Source organism: Colletotrichum navitas (assembly GCF_030913465.1).
Source record: "Colletotrichum navitas strain CBS 125086 chromosome Unknown LY79scaffold_2, whole genome shotgun sequence".
Classification (NCBI taxonomy): domain Eukaryota; kingdom Fungi; phylum Ascomycota; class Sordariomycetes; order Glomerellales; family Glomerellaceae; genus Colletotrichum; species Colletotrichum navitas.
Genome location: NW_026850548.1, coordinates 1,448,375 through 1,462,994, shown reverse-complemented (window position 1 = coordinate 1,462,994; position 14,620 = coordinate 1,448,375). Strand labels below are relative to the sequence as shown.

The 14,620-nt window shown below is 56.1% G+C and overlaps 5 protein-coding genes across 5 annotated transcripts; 3 read left to right on the top strand and 2 right to left on the bottom strand.

Moving 5' to 3' along the window:
• The first annotated feature begins 1,597 nt into the window (after positions 1 to 1,597).
• Positions 1,598 to 2,507, top strand: LY79DRAFT_536085 (uncharacterized protein). Its single transcript, XM_060556561.1, has one exon. It carries the CDS (start codon positions 1,847 to 1,849, stop codon positions 2,123 to 2,125), a length of 279 nt encoding a protein of 92 aa, XP_060420372.1. The 5' UTR covers positions 1,598 to 1,846; the 3' UTR covers positions 2,126 to 2,507.
• A 13-nt stretch (positions 2,508 to 2,520) lies between these two features.
• LY79DRAFT_536083 (thioredoxin-like protein) lies at positions 2,521 to 3,982 on the bottom strand. Its single transcript, XM_060556560.1, has 2 exons — positions 3,297 to 3,982; positions 2,521 to 3,183 (listed from the first exon to the last, which is right to left on the bottom strand). Exons 1-2 carry the CDS (start codon positions 3,544 to 3,546, stop codon positions 2,720 to 2,722), a joined length of 714 nt encoding a protein of 237 aa, XP_060420371.1. The 5' UTR covers positions 3,547 to 3,982; the 3' UTR covers positions 2,521 to 2,719.
• A 584-nt stretch (positions 3,983 to 4,566) lies between these two features.
• LY79DRAFT_504376 (FAD dependent oxidoreductase) lies at positions 4,567 to 6,176 on the top strand (the record flags this gene model as incomplete). The annotated part of the gene is made up of 3 exons (XM_060553503.1): positions 4,567 to 4,729; positions 4,820 to 5,737; positions 5,839 to 6,176. 3 exons carry the CDS (start codon positions 4,567 to 4,569, stop codon positions 6,174 to 6,176), a joined length of 1,419 nt encoding a protein of 472 aa, XP_060420370.1.
• Positions 6,177 to 6,895: 719 nt separating this feature from the next.
• Positions 6,896 to 7,873, bottom strand: LY79DRAFT_586348 (dihydrodipicolinate synthetase; the record flags this gene model as incomplete). The annotated part of the gene is made up of 1 exon (XM_060560625.1): positions 6,896 to 7,873. One exon carries the CDS (start codon positions 7,871 to 7,873, stop codon positions 6,896 to 6,898), a length of 978 nt encoding a protein of 325 aa, XP_060420369.1.
• Positions 7,874 to 11,513: 3,640 nt separating this feature from the next.
• LY79DRAFT_151541 (oxidoreductase family protein) lies at positions 11,514 to 13,207 on the top strand. The gene is made up of 3 exons (XM_060551053.1): positions 11,514 to 11,723; positions 11,776 to 11,938; positions 11,995 to 13,207. The coding sequence occupies exons 1-3, from the start codon at positions 11,700 to 11,702 to the stop codon at positions 13,056 to 13,058; spliced, it is 1,251 nt and encodes a 416-aa protein (XP_060420368.1). The 5' UTR covers positions 11,514 to 11,699; the 3' UTR covers positions 13,059 to 13,207.
• Positions 13,208 to 14,620: the final 1,413 nt, after the last annotated feature.

Below are 14,620 nucleotides of genomic sequence, written 5' to 3'. Positions count from 1 at the left end.
TTTTGTTGTCCACACACATCAGCGTAAGGCTACCTGTGGATGTGTGATACGGAGAAAAATGTATGATATCGTGTACATGACTTTCATCCTCGGCAGCTCCTTTGTAGCAAGGTTACGGTGACGGAAGTTCGAGGTCAGGCTTGCTCATGGGGGTATTAAGATATAAGACTTGAATGGGCAGGCGAGCTGATGGATGTACGGATGCTCGTTGTTGGCATAATATCTCATCCTGGAACGGTGTAGCTGCTTCGTGATACATTAGGCGCATAAGCGGTGTGCCTTTGTCTGTGGGTGAAAACAGATCCCGAGCACTGGGAATGCTCAATCAACTTGGACGGTTGCCAGAGTAGCGTGTGAGCTTTCTGTGCTACGGACACATGTTGCTTCGGATGTCAATGTAGTGGGCCGGAGATGCCTTGTGAACCAAGATGCGATGGATATGTTAACCCAGTTGTCGGTTGTCTCTCGTCGGGGTCAGGCGCCGGAAAGCTGGCATTACTTGCGGAGGACGGATATTGGGAAAGACCGAATTGCTGGTTTGCCGGCAAGCTTCTGGCCTGTTGGTATCCTGCCGTGGTTTCCAAGACGTTTCCTAGCAGCTGACGTTGGTGAGATGGTTAGAACCATTATTCTAACGGTAGAAGCATTTGCCATGACGATCAGCAGCGTGTATTTATCCCACAAGCTATAAGAGGCGATGGGTTTCTGGCCATTCATTCTCCCAATGGGGGTACTGAGAGACTCAGCGGTGAGCACAGATGAGTGCCGAGTGAGCAGATGAAGAACCTCAGCGACAAATGTTCCAGTAGAAAGGCTTGAGAAACGTTATAATTCTCCACCTCTTTATTAAAATGATTCATCACCGAGGCAACGTGCAGCCACGACTTGGGCAGTCAATGAGGACGCCAACCTCGCACGCCGGGCTGTCGAGACGTGGCGGCCAAAGCATGCGAGCCGCGGCCCGGGGCTTGGAATAGATGAATGCTAGCCCATGATACAAGTCATGTTTGTGATCTTTTCCAGTTTTGAAAACGACAGCCAAGAATCACGGCGTTGCAACGATGGATTCCAGCCTTGGATTCCAACCTCTCAGATGTCGTCCACGACCGCTAATCCAAAAATGAGGCTCCCGGTAACAAACACAGAGGCGACGAGGAAGTCAAGGTAGCCAAGTAGAAGATTGGCTTGAAGAACTAGATATTTACCAGAAAAAAAACGCCCACAAGAGTAGCAAGACCAATATCCTGCCGCCGTTGTTGCGTCGACTTTGACCCTGGATAACGAGTGCGGCGTAGCTCCTTGAGTGCCCGCGTTCTAGTACGGGGAGTTGAGGTGAGCGGTGTCACTAGCTCGTCATGGGTGACGGGGACACAGGCGTGAGTTCACAGCGGCAGGTTGAGAGCCTTTGAATGCGAGCCCGAGCGGGCTCCTTTGGATGGGTATGTCAGAGCCGCTCCGGTGTTTTGTCGTTGGGTTATCAGACACCCAGAGAACCTCTTCATGCTGAAGACCTCTATAGTCCCGTAGTCCTCGTTCCAGAGATTCTACCGTGTATCATAACTTTCGCGAGTCGTGTCCCAATTCAAACCGAAGTCATCAGTATTTAGTGCTAGGACGGCAGTGGTAGCTACTGGAGGGGTGCTGTATACATCAAGATGCTATGCCTTTGAACAGTAGTATGAAGTTTATCCAATAAGCAGCATCTATACATGAACACCGCAAGACCTTGAACCTTTAAGATAGCTAGCCCCGAAATCCCACAGACTGCCCGGAATGCCCAGGCATAAGAGCGAACCGGCACGAGCCGAAGCGGGAAGTGCAACGTCGTCTGTTACTCGGAAACTGTATGATAGTGTTTGTTCAAACGCAGCATCAAACTCCAATGGCATTGCTTTTTCTTCTTCTAGCCTGGCGACGTGTCTCGTGTACGCCGAAGATTGTAGTCTCAAGATCACACAAGCCGATGCTATACATTCATGCAGTTGGATATTCGTTTAGTGCTTACGAGAACCAGAGGCAGAGAGCCGTACCGCCTTCTTCGTGCACTGCCAATGAAGCTGTCAAAGAAGGGCCGTCTGTATTATGCCACAAAGAGCCAAGCTCGTTTCCAGATCAGAGTTCGTGACAATGCCTGAACAAGAAGGTCAGGATGATGGAATGCAACACGCCGTCAGCCCAATTACTGAAGAGCCTGGGGTATATGATGTGCGTGAGCAAGACATGTAGTTGTATTATAGTTCGCGCGGACAGTCCCATCAGCTCGGACAGAGCAGGCGCATAAACGGCACGACCCAACAGCCTTAAATCGGGTGCGGTGCCCAAGGCGGCGCCTTTGCAGCATTGGCATGCCGCACGGCCAAGTCTCCCCGATGGCGCGTAGCTAGCCACTGACTACTGCTGTCGAATGTGAGCGGTGCGTGGGGGGCTTCGGGGCACAGCTGGGGCGAAGACAAAGACGGAATCAATCAGCTTACGACCTTGGCTCACCATGTGAGATTACGTTTCCCGGACGTCATTGGCACGTGTTCAAAGGCCCTGAGGTAGATTAAACCACTCTGATTGTTTTATATCGGTTGACTACATTTCGCAACTCGATCAAAGACAGTAGCGCTTCCTCACCGTCACCTCGACGCGATGGAAGCTACGTCCCTCAATTCCCTCCCTCAGATATCGGTGTGACAGAGCGACGCGCTCTGGGTATCAATGTACTGCTCCCGCCTCATTTCTTCTCCAGCTCCTCGAGGATGGGCTTCTCGAGGGACTCGGGCTTGGTGGTGCTGGCCCAGCGGCCCTTGACCTGGCCGTCGCGGCCGATAAGGAACTTTTCAAAGTTCCACTTGATGCGCTTGAGGCCCATGATGCCGGGCTTCTCCTCCTTGAGCCACTGGAAAACAGGGTTCGCGTCGTCGCCGTTGACATCCGTCTTCTGCATGATGGGGAAGGAGACGCCGTAGTTAACCTGGCAGAAGTTCTGGATGTCGTCGTCGGAGCCGGGCTCCTGGCCGCCGAACTGGTTGCAGGGGAAGCCGAGGATGACAAAGTCGTCGCCGTGCTTCTCCTTGATGTCCTTGTAGAGCTTCTCGAGGCCGGCATACTGGGGCGTGAAGCCGCACTTAGAGGCTGTGTTGACGATGAGGACGACCTTGCCCTTGTAGTCGGCGAGGGGGACCTCCTGGCCGCGCTCTGTGCGGAACGAGTATCAGCAACGGGGGACGCGACTGCGGGTAGATGGCGTGCATGCACGGAGAGGGAGGACGAAGGGAGGGTAGGGGGGAGGATACAAAGGCATCACATACTGTCCAGGGGCTTGAAGTCGTAGAAGCTAGTTGCCGATGCCATTGCTACGGTTGTGTGGAGCTGCTTATTCGTGTTTGCGGCGATGGTACCCCGCACTTGGAGCTTGCTGTTGATAAGAAGCGATCGCGTTGGTGATGCTCGAGTCTTGAGGAAGTTGTAGGAGGGAAGACGATGTCGCGGATGCACAAATCCGGAAGAGGCGGTTGTTATGGGAGAAGGAGGGGCTCTGGTATGTAACCGACGGAACATGCTACTGGTTGACGCCACGAGGGATGCAAGTCCTAATAGGTATGTAAGGGTAGGTAGGTGGGTGCAGGCTGTGGACTGCCGGGGAGAAGTTTCAATCCGGTTTGAAATGGCCCCCCGCGGCACGGATGCGCACAAGCATCGAAGCTACACTCCCTTACAGGTAATCCTAGTGCCTCTGTCCACACTGGGCACACTCTGGAGAGCTAGAGCTCCAAGGAGACAAACCCGGAGGGGTCGCGACGGGGGCCTCGGCCAAAAGTGGAGCTCAATTGCGATGGACGAAAGTACTGGGAGCTCTGCATCGGCAGAGGTACAAAGCACGGCACCTCTGTCGACTATTGTTTGTGTTTCAAACCCCAGCGTTGCTGCATTACTGATCTAGGTAACCAGAAAAACACGTTGGGTTCTTGTTCGATCTACAACGTATGTATCGTACGTTCACCAATTTCTAAATTTGACCAACACATTTAGAATTGCTTCAGAGCCCCGATTTGGAACCCCACTTTTCCGTCATGTGAGAGTGGAGACAGTCGGGCTAATGCGTTGTTCCGGTGTCCGAGTCGGCATCCGCTGATGGATGATAACTCGACCTCCCGGCACGGTGACCCGTCCAAGTTGAGGAAAGACCGACATGTTCGACTGGATCACCACTTTCCCCCGTCTGCGCACCGAACTCGAATTACTCAGCACCAAGGGTCAAGCGCATGGCGACTCTCCTGCGGATCAATCCTGTTTCCGGCATGGCTCCCGCCTTTCCCGAGGTGATTTCCAGATCTGGATAGAAACCCCGCCAGTTGCACTGTGCTTCCCCTCCCTGGGCCAGTCGCTAATTCCAGTCCCTCCGTCCATCTCGGTGTCGTGAACCGATCAATCACGTCGGTCGAGCTGCACCCACCCGCCACCATCGGGGGGTGTGCTGCTTGTGCTGTGCCGGGCCAAATCCCGCTGCTTCACCGCCCGTTATCGATAAGGAACGACTACCCCGCCATCCTCCCCCGGCCCGTGCTGCATGGTGACGAAATGCCCGCCGTCGGGAAGAAGGCGAGGACGAAGACGAAGACGAAGAAGCAGCGCCGCGAGAAATCGTTACAACTGGCCGCCGCACGAATCCTCAAAGAGGCATTGATACCGCCGCCGCTGCCAGTCATGGACTCCCAAGCCAGGCGAAATATTGTAATCGTCGGTACGTTTCCCCCCCGCGCAGAGCCGTCTCGAGGCCACCCGCCAGAAGCTGATCTCAGACGGGGGGGGGGTGTTCCCGCGTCCTTCGCAGGTGGTGGCATCATTGGTTCCACAACTGCCTACTTCCTCACCAGACACCCCAAGTACAATCCCGCCCTGCACCGTATCACAATCCTCGAGGCCACAGCGGTCGCGTCCGGGGCCTCGGGCAAGGCAGGCGGCCTGCTCGCCCTCTGGGCCTACCCGCAGTGCCTCGTGCCGCTGTCGTACCGCCTACACAAGGAGCTCGCCGCCGAGTACGGGGGCGAGAAGCGATGGGGATACCGCCGAGTGAACTGCGGAAGCTTCGAGGCCCTCGTCACCAAGCAGATGCTTGAAAGGTCGAGGCAGGCCGTCGCAAAGCCGGAGGCGGTCGCGCCCGGCGCCAATGACGGCGAGCAGGAGAAGGGCTGGGAGAGGCTGCCGAAGCAGGACGACGCCGCCGAGTCCATGCTAGAAGAGTCGGTGCTCCCGCGGGACCTCGACTGGGTCGACAGGGACGCCGTCGAGTCGTACTCGGAGATGGGCATGCCGGGAGCCACCGAGACGGCGCAGGTGCACCCGTACCTCTTCACTACGTCGATGGCGGCGCTTGCGCAGGACAAGGGTGTCGAGATCCGCACCAACGCGCAGCTCACGGCCATCGCCTCGTCCGGCGAGGGCGTCACAGGCGTCGAGTATCTCGACCGCGACTCGGGAGAGACGCGCACCATCGAGGGCGTGACGGATGTCCTCGTGTCGGCGGGGCCCTGGACCGGCCGCCTGCTGCCCGCCTCCAAGGTTACCGGCCTGCGGGCCCACAGCGTCGTCTACAACGCCAACGTCAGCCCATACGCCGTCTTCACCAGCATCAAGCTCCCGGCCGACTTCGTGCCGGAGCACCGCGCCAGCAAGGGTCAGAAGAGGAAGCACAAGCGGGTCGTCGACCCGGAGATCTACGCCCGTCCGGACGGCGAGGTGTACGCCTGTGGTTCGTCCGCCTTTCCTCCTTCCCCACCCCCATTTTTCGGGGCCTTTCTTCCGGTCTCTTACCCCGGTCACCGTCACATGATGCTCACAGCAGATCCGCAGGCGAACCCGACGAGAACGCGCCCCTGCCGGAGACGGCCGACAAGGTGCAGGTGGACGAGGCCAACTGCGACGACATCATCTCCTACATCGCCACGGTCAGCCCGGCGCTGGCCGCGGCGTCCATCAAGGCGAAGCAGGCCTGCTACCTGCCGCAGCACGACTCGGGCCCGCTCATCGGCGCGACGTCGGTCCCCGGCCTATGGATGGCGGCGGGACACACGTGCTGGGGCATCCAGAACGGCCCCGCCACGGGCAAGTTGATATCCGAGTACATTCTCGACGGCAAGCCCACCAGCTCCGACATCTCGTCCCTGGACCCGCGGCGGTTTAAGGTGTAGAAGCGCTCGTGGGGCCGGGTGGCATGCTCGCCGGGGAGCGAGACATGGAAACTTATGTTCCACGACTTATAAGGTGGCAAAAAGGCAACGCGACGCACCGTTAGAGAAATTACATATAGACAGAAGCACTGGCAACGAAGGCACGAACACATGACGAATGCAACTAAAATTCTATTGCGGAGCCCTGTTCCAAATGCTAATACGCGGGCGCGCGTTGACGGTGGCCTCGTGTAACTATTGACCGCTTCCCCTGCCTTCCTGCTCCCAACCCTATGCAAGCTTCATTGGAATAAAAAAAACATAAACGTAAAATTGATTGCTCCTCTGTCAGAACTCCCGGTAAAACCACCTATAGACGCCGGCCCATTCGAGTCTGTGTTCTTATTTTTTTCCCCCTCTTCTCTCCTTCGTTGGGATGAGATGTCCCAGGCGCATGATGGGGTTAGTGGGGTGGGGGTAGGTTTGCAGCGGAAGTTGAAGGGACCGAGGTCTCGGGGCATCATAACCCCAGGACGTTTGGTCCCGCGACCTAAGAGCCCCCGACGGCGGTGATCGGTGGCTTTCCCGAGGACCCCACCACCTGCCACGTCAGGAGAGGCCTATGCGCATAGAAAGGGTGGTGGGCGACTTGTGTGATTTTCATCTTTTCAACCATTCAGCATCTCTCGCCCAAAGACAATATGGGAAGAAGAGGAAGAAAAAAGAGCCAAGCCGTTCACCTAGAGCGAGTTCTCAATCTCCATGACCTCCTTGATGCCCTCCTCGATGGAGGCGGTCCTGGCCTTGTCGAGGCGCTTCAGCGGGCGTCTGGGGAAGCCGCCGTAGCCGTAGTAGCTTTGGATGGCGCCCTTGGTGCCGGCGATGGCGGCCTTGGTCAAGAACCAGTCGCCGCGGCTGAGCTTCTTCTGGAGCTCGATGGCCTCGTCCCGCTTGCCCTCGGCGTAGAGGTTCCAGACCTTGACGCAGACCTTGGGCATGACGTTGGCGCCGCCGGCGATGATGCCGCTGCCGCCGCTGGCCAGGGTCTGGGCTGTGAAGTCGCACATGCCGCCGAAGGCCATGTAGCCGGAGCCCTCGGACGAGGGGGTCTTTGCGTTGGTGGCCAGGGCCACGCGGGTCAGCTTGCCCGTGTTGCCGCAGGTGAACTTTGTGCCGACGATGTTGGGGTGGGCGGCCAGCTTGATGAGCAGGTCGCTGTCCATGTCGATGCCGGAGACGGCGCCGGGGTAGTTGTAGAGGATGAGGGGGATGGGGCTCTCGTCGGCGACGGCGATGAAGTAGTCGTGGATGGCGGCCTCGTCTGTCTGGGCGCGGTAGTAAGAGGGGGGCAGGATGAGGGAGTAGTCGGCGCCGGCCTCTTTGGCGGCCTTGGAAAGCTCAATGGTGCCGCGGACACTACCCTCGGTGGCGCCAATGATGATGGGGGTGCTCTGGAAGCCCGCAGCGTCGAGCGCCTCGCGGGTGGCCTTGGTGACGGCCAGCTTCTCCTCGCGCGTGCAGTGGACGGCCTCGCCGTTGGAGCCCATGACGACCAGACCGGCGAGGCCGGCCTTGGCGAGACGCTCGGCGTGCTTCTTGATGGTGGGTATGTCGAGATCCTCCGTATCAGGGTCGAAGAAGGTCATGGTGGGGGCGTAGATGCCGACGGGGAGGGTCCGGCGAGTGGCATGGCCGTTGCTTCCGTTGGAGGCGGTCATGATGGGCTGGTGTGATAGATACAAAGCTGTGAAGCCGTGACTGTGATTGCCTGTGTGTGGGAGAGAGAGAAGGAAGCAGACCGGAACAGAGAGAAGACTACGGGAGCGAGGACGACAGGCGATGCGGGAAGAAGCGCCGAGTAGAGAGACAGGCAGCGGCCGGTGTTATATATATGGGGGAAGGGGACAAGAGGCGTAGATGAATGTTTCTCTCCATGAGCTAATGGGATTACAGCGGGCTCAGCAGCGACGCGTGGGGTGGGATGTGCCTGCAATTAAATATTAAACGTTTCTCGAGGGACTACTCGTGTGGACATTGACCCGAACTATCCAACATCATGTCGACTTGAGACCAGGGCCGGATGAGCTAAGGCCTGCACTACGGAGCCGGGCCACCCTGGGACGCCCCTGCACCCCCAGTTGGGGGAGGGGGAGGGGCAATGGGGGAAAAGACGCTAGGAGAAATGGAAATGGAGGGGGGGGAGGGAGGGGTGTGCGGAGTTGGATGTGCGTCGCCGGTAACCGTCCTGCGATATGCACTTCTTGTCTGCGAGCCGTTGCTGGGGCAGGATACGAGGTTGTACATCTTGATACAAGGAGACCAGAGATGCTCGCGAAACCGTCAATGAAGGCGTTTGAAGAGTCCTACCCGTCCAAGAGAGAAAGAGAAAAAAAGCACATGACGTTTGGGCCAAACCAACGGGCGGGTAGTAGCCAGACTCGAGCCGTTTCTCCAGCTCATCAACATGCCGAAACTTCCGCAGGTCTCTCAATAATGCCGACGAAGAGCCATTTCCTAAACTTTGAGGAACTTCGTTGGCATTCGAGACAACAAGGGATTTTCCTTGGACGTCGCAGCTCGAGACAAGCCACCCCCGCCCGTGGTCTATCCATAACCTACCTATATGCAGCCAGTGGGCCATAATGAGGGATGGACGGCAGAGACGATGCACTTTGCTGTAGGCCTGTGTCACATACGGGGGTTTAATAGGAAGGTTGGACGCTTCAATAAGCCAGATACCCCCGGTCGATGCCCTGAGATCTACACAGAGGCAGCCCAGCACAGGACTAGATATATGAACTCGTACGTAGAAGCCCAGCGCAAGACAGTGATGGGCGAGATACGACCAGTGGGAGACGTGTAGTCCCCAATGCAGCGTGAGGCTTGTCGGACCCTGGGTAGCGTCGTGTGGGACAAGCAGGCCTGCACGACGGAGGGTGCCTGGCCATCACCTGGCGATTGGCTGCCGGCCCTCGGGGTTGCTCGCCCGGCGTGCATGACATGAGTTTCCTTTTGTCGTCATTTGCATCTTGACTTATTGGTGCCGACGCAAGAGGGTAGCAGGCGGGATGGAAGACCGCGCAACGAGAGCCACGACAGCAACGGTGATTTGGGCGGAAGGCGGCGGACGCTGCGGTCAGCAGAAGCTGATGGAATAGACAATTAATTTCTTGCCCGGCGTACTAAACCATGACTGTGTCCCAACAGGTCCCTTCCCTCTCACAGCTTATGGTCAGGTCGGGCGAATACAGCAGCAGCCGGCAGGCCATGTTGAGCTGGACTGAAAGTGTTGAGTACCGCATAACACCCCGTTGCAAAGCTTCCTGACGAGAAAGGTGGATGATGGTTAAGCGTAGCGTTGGCAACAAGGTTGGAAACGATGCGAATACGTGTAGATGTAGAAGGCGTGTCAGTGGACGGAGAAATCGACACAGGATATTCCGCCAATAGAAGAGCGCGACGTTTGTCTGGGAAGGGCAAGTGGGGTGTGTAGGTACACTCCGGTTACCCACACGTGTGCTTCTTGCCTTACTCCAAAACGTCGATAATCGTGTACCACGAAACTCGCGTTAGTTATGTATACACAAAAGAGACCGTGGAAGGGCATCAGTGCCCCTCGAGCTCGCAGATGATTAGAACCTGAAGCACAGCCTCTCGTGGTCGTCCCCTTTAGCCGGCTGGGGTGGGATTGCTGAATATCAAACTTTGCATGCGATGTTTTTCATCTTCTGCTGTAAGCAAGAATGCATACATACATACATACATGCCATTATGCGTTGTGTTCGGAGTAAGCAACCCCTGGCCAACGTCTCGAGAGGAAGACGCTCGAGCCATGTAACAGTTTCGATCGATGCTTGCTTTTGCACTACGTACGATGTACATCGTAGTAGGTATGTGGTTCCGCCAGCGCTATGGATTAGAGCGGTGACAACCGACAGACAAACTCAACGGTGCCAACGGTCTATGCCCCGCGGAGATGAGGGGCATACTAGGGGCCTTGGTACACTAATCAGCATGAAGAGGCAGGATGGACTTGCGTGGGGGTTCGGGGGATCCAGCCGGGACGACAGCTCAGAACTACTACAACCTCGCTTTACTCGTTTGCAAGGAAAGTTTTCTGTCCATCCTCAAGTCGCTTTCGACAGAGAGTCATGTTTTCAAAGGTTGAGCTAGTGTAGACGGACTCTTGGCTTTTCAATCCGTCTCGACCAGCGCCAAACTTTGTCGGGGAATTGGGGAAGGCATTTACGAAACATGGCGAACAACATAATGAGGGAAATATCGGCGATTCTTGCTCCAACCAGCTAGCCAGTGCGTGCAATTTTTCGCTATTTACATGGCTAACGGAGGGAACTCTCCACACACGAGTTCCTGCCTCCCACAGTGTTACCAAGTCGACAGCACCTCCCCCACCAAACCCCAATGGAAGAACCACACAGAGCGCAGCCCCATGCTCCAGGATTTCCACCGCCCCGCCCCGCCCCCTCCCCCTCCCCCTCATTCCACATTCTGCCCCTCCATGTCCCGTCATCGGAAAACTGGCCACAAAACCGCTGACCACCGAGACAAGCTCCAGCTCGAGGCGCAATTGCTGCTCGGACAAGCTACGAAGAACAAGAAGAAGAGGAATCAGCAAAAGAGGCAGTGATGTAGCTACCAATCTAGCAAGCTAATAATGATATCAACAAAGTCATACGTCGTCACCTGTCCGTCAGTCTGTGGACGCCGCGCCGCATGAGCTTGCGCCGGCCACTACACACTCCGATCACCGGCGTCGACGGCACCGTGGTTTCGGCCACTTTCGGGATGGCTTTTTCTCAGCGCCCGGTCGTGGCACCCAGCCTACGTGTCTGAATGGGTGCGCCGGATTTTCAGCGTGCGCCTCGCGCTCCGCGACCACTGGGTGCGATTGTCCGTGCCGCAGCGCGCAGGTTGCAGGGCAGCCGGCGCCCCTCGACGTTGAAGAATCAAACCGCGCAGACGGCGCGCCATCCGCCCGTCATACCAGCAATCTCGGGTCAGCTCGACAGAGGCAAGCCAAGGGCAATGCCAACGAAGGTGTGTGCTTTCTTCCACAGCAAGCCCCATCGGCCCAGAGCACTGTCGGGGCGGGCGGGTATGAGACGGGGACAGAGAGTTGGGGGAGCTGACGCACGGGGTGCGGGGCTGTGAATTCCCTCCAATTGCCTTCCTCTCTGCCCCTCAGTTGTTCCGGGTCCAGCTCGCCTTGGAGGAGGGAGCTACGAGACTAACACGAGACGAGATGGGAGCTCCTCTGGGCCGGTATAGCGAGCTTCATCCAAGATAATTGAGGGGCGGCCCCGGTGGCTCATTTTCTCTTCAGCCAGTTCCCTCTCGCTGCGTCCCACGCGGGTTGTCCCTCCCTCCTCCATTGCTTCGCCCAAACGATAGTCCCCTTAAATAGACCGTGACCGCACCTTTATCGTGGCTTCCGCGTCTCGTCTTCTCCGCCCCCAATCTCTCATCAACCCCTCCCTCTCTTCCCCAGTATCCTTAGCCATTGAATCCCACGACGCGGTCAAAATGGAGCCTCTCAACGTCTTGATGGTAAGCCGGTCCGCTCGCACACTCTCACTTCCCACGGCTCACATTTTCACAGATCGGTACTGGAGAGTACACCACCGGCTTTGTCGGTGGTGGTGCCTCTGGCTCGGATAAGAAGGTCGGCGTCGTCGGTCTCAGTCTCTTCGACCTGAGGAGAAGAGGCAAGGTCAGCCGGCTGGGCATGGTCGGCGTCAACGGCACCAAGTTTCCCGCCATCAGTAGGTCCCGACTCACCGCGGCTCCCGCGTGGACCACCAGACTAACCGGCCGAAAGGGGAACATCTCGACAAGAACATCACCCAGTTCTACAACGGCCTGGACACCTCCTTCGACTCATTCCCCGCCAACGACAAGGTCGACCCCGAGTCCTACAAGACGGCCATCGACGCGCTGAAGCCCGGCGACGCCATTACCATCTTCACCCCCGACACCACCCACTACCCCATCGCCCTCTACGCCATCGAGCGCGGCATTCACGTCCTGCTGACCAAGCCCGCCGTCAAGGAGCTCGACCACCACCAGGCCCTCATCGAAGCCGCCGAGAAGAAGGGCGTCTACGTCTTCGTCGAGCACCACAAGCGCTTCGATCCCGCCTACTCAGACGCCCGCTTCAAGGCCCAGAAGCTCGGCGACTTCAACTACTTTTACAGCTACATGTCCCAGCCCAAGTCCCAGCTCGAGACCTTCAAGGCCTGGGCCGGCAAGGACTCGGACATCTCCTACTACCTCAACAGCCACCACGTCGACATCTGCGACTCCATGGTCACCCAGCTCGGCTTCGTGCCCGTCAAGGTCACGGCCTCGGCCTCCAAGGGCATCGCTACCGATCTCGGCTGCGACCCCGCCACAGAGGACACCATCACCGTCCTCGTCGACTGGGTCAAAACGGGCGACCCCAGCAAGAGGGCCACCGGTGTCTACACCGCCAGCTGGACTGCGCCGCAGCGCGCCGGCGTCCACTCGAACCAGTACTTCCACTACCTCGCCGCCAACGGCGAGATCCGCGTCGACCAGGCCAAGCGTGGCTACGACGTCGCCGAAGACGCCGCCGGCCAACTCATGTGGTACAACCCCTTCTACATGCGCTACGCCCCCGACGAGGACGGCAACTTCAACGGCCAGACCGGCTATGGCTACATCTCCCTCGAGAAGTTCGTCGACGGCTGCCGGCAGGTCAACGCCGGCCAGCTCAAACCCAAGGACCTTGATGCCAAGGGCCTGCCCACCCTCAAGAACACCATCGCTACCACCGCCATCCTCCACGCCGGCAGGAAGAGCATCGACGAGAACCGCGACGTCAAGATCGAAATCAACGACGGCGTCTGGAAGCTGGTGTAAGGGCTAACGGGGGGCGAGAGAGGGAGGCTTGCGTATGACGACGACCTGTAGGCATGCATAGGGACTATATACCATCTACTTTTGGCGTTGAATGAAACTGGTCATGGCACACGATGCGCCACCATGATATCCGTGACTGCTGCTTCGCGTTGGCGACGTTTGCTGCCGGGGTGTTGATTGCCATGGTTCGAGACAAGCCATCATTGTTTGGAGGAGTTCGTTTAGGCCATTGAGGGTGTGCGTTCGGGAAGCTCGGGCAACTACTTTGGATGCTTTGAGATGGTGAGTAGGTAGCGTGTTAAGGAGAAGGCAGACGGAAAGTTGCGCCCGGCGCTCTCGTGCGGAGAACGCAGGGAAGGGGGTCAGCGTACAGTTTATTACGTTGGCACTGTCCAAAACCTTTTACATAGTCCATGCACAGAAACCCCCTATTTTCTAAAAACCAAAAAAGCTAAAAGTAAGGCTTTTAGCCTTAAAATATTAGCTATAAATCTAGAATAATCTTATAATATACTTTATAGCTTTTTCTATATAATTTATTTTTTATAAAATTTAATAATTAAAGCTTACTATTATATTTAAGATTCTAAAAATATAGGCCTAGACACTATAAATATAATAAAAAAGTTTTTAGTAGTTATATTAGTAGTATCTAAATTAAGAATTTTAATTTAGATACTACTAATATAACTACTAAAAACTTCTTTATTATATTTATAGTGTCTAAGCTTATATTTCTAGAATCTTAGATATTAAATCTAAGTAAATAGCTATAAATATAAGTAAATTTATATAAGTAGTAGACTAGTATACTTAGTTTTATATATTTTTTTAGAAAATTATATTCTTTTTATATAAGTAGATATACTAGAAAGTAGGTTTTTTAGTTTTTAGAAAATAGGGGGTTTCTGTGTATAGACTATATAAAAGGTTTTAGACAGTGTTAATGCAACAAACTGTAATACAAGAGACCCTGATGTCTTGGACACCTAAATAGCCCTCCTCAGCTCCCCAATCTTGGGGATTGGCGTCTATTAGGTTGTGCCGTCAAGACGACCCGCCAGCCCGGTATGGCGGGCTCCGTCGCACCCTAATGTCTTGAACCCGATCGTTCGTGATAACCCCGGGCGCCATTTCCGGCCCCAAGGAGACGCTGTTCTTTGGTGCTCGTCAGGAATGCAGTATTATGCAATCTGCCAGGGCTCGTATCATGGGAAACCCCCAACTCGTCCAGGGCTTCCGAGGTTGAGGATGAAATCGTCGCTGTCGTCACAAGGCTACGCCTCGCCATAGTGTTATCAACAAGAAAAAGAGCGCCGCCTTTCCGCCCCCGGACATCACGGTACAGCCACACCATTCGAGCAGGCTGGGCAGGCACGCAGGATGGCCAGGAATGGGGATATCTATCTACCGTATGATGTTGGGGGTGGCGAAGCGCGGGGGCGGCAAAGAGTGGGTGGGCGACGTTATCAACCACAACTTCAATCAAATCACGACAGCGCAGCCTGCCTACCCGTATAACACAATCCAGCTCTTCTTGCAGCCATCATGCAGAGCTTATC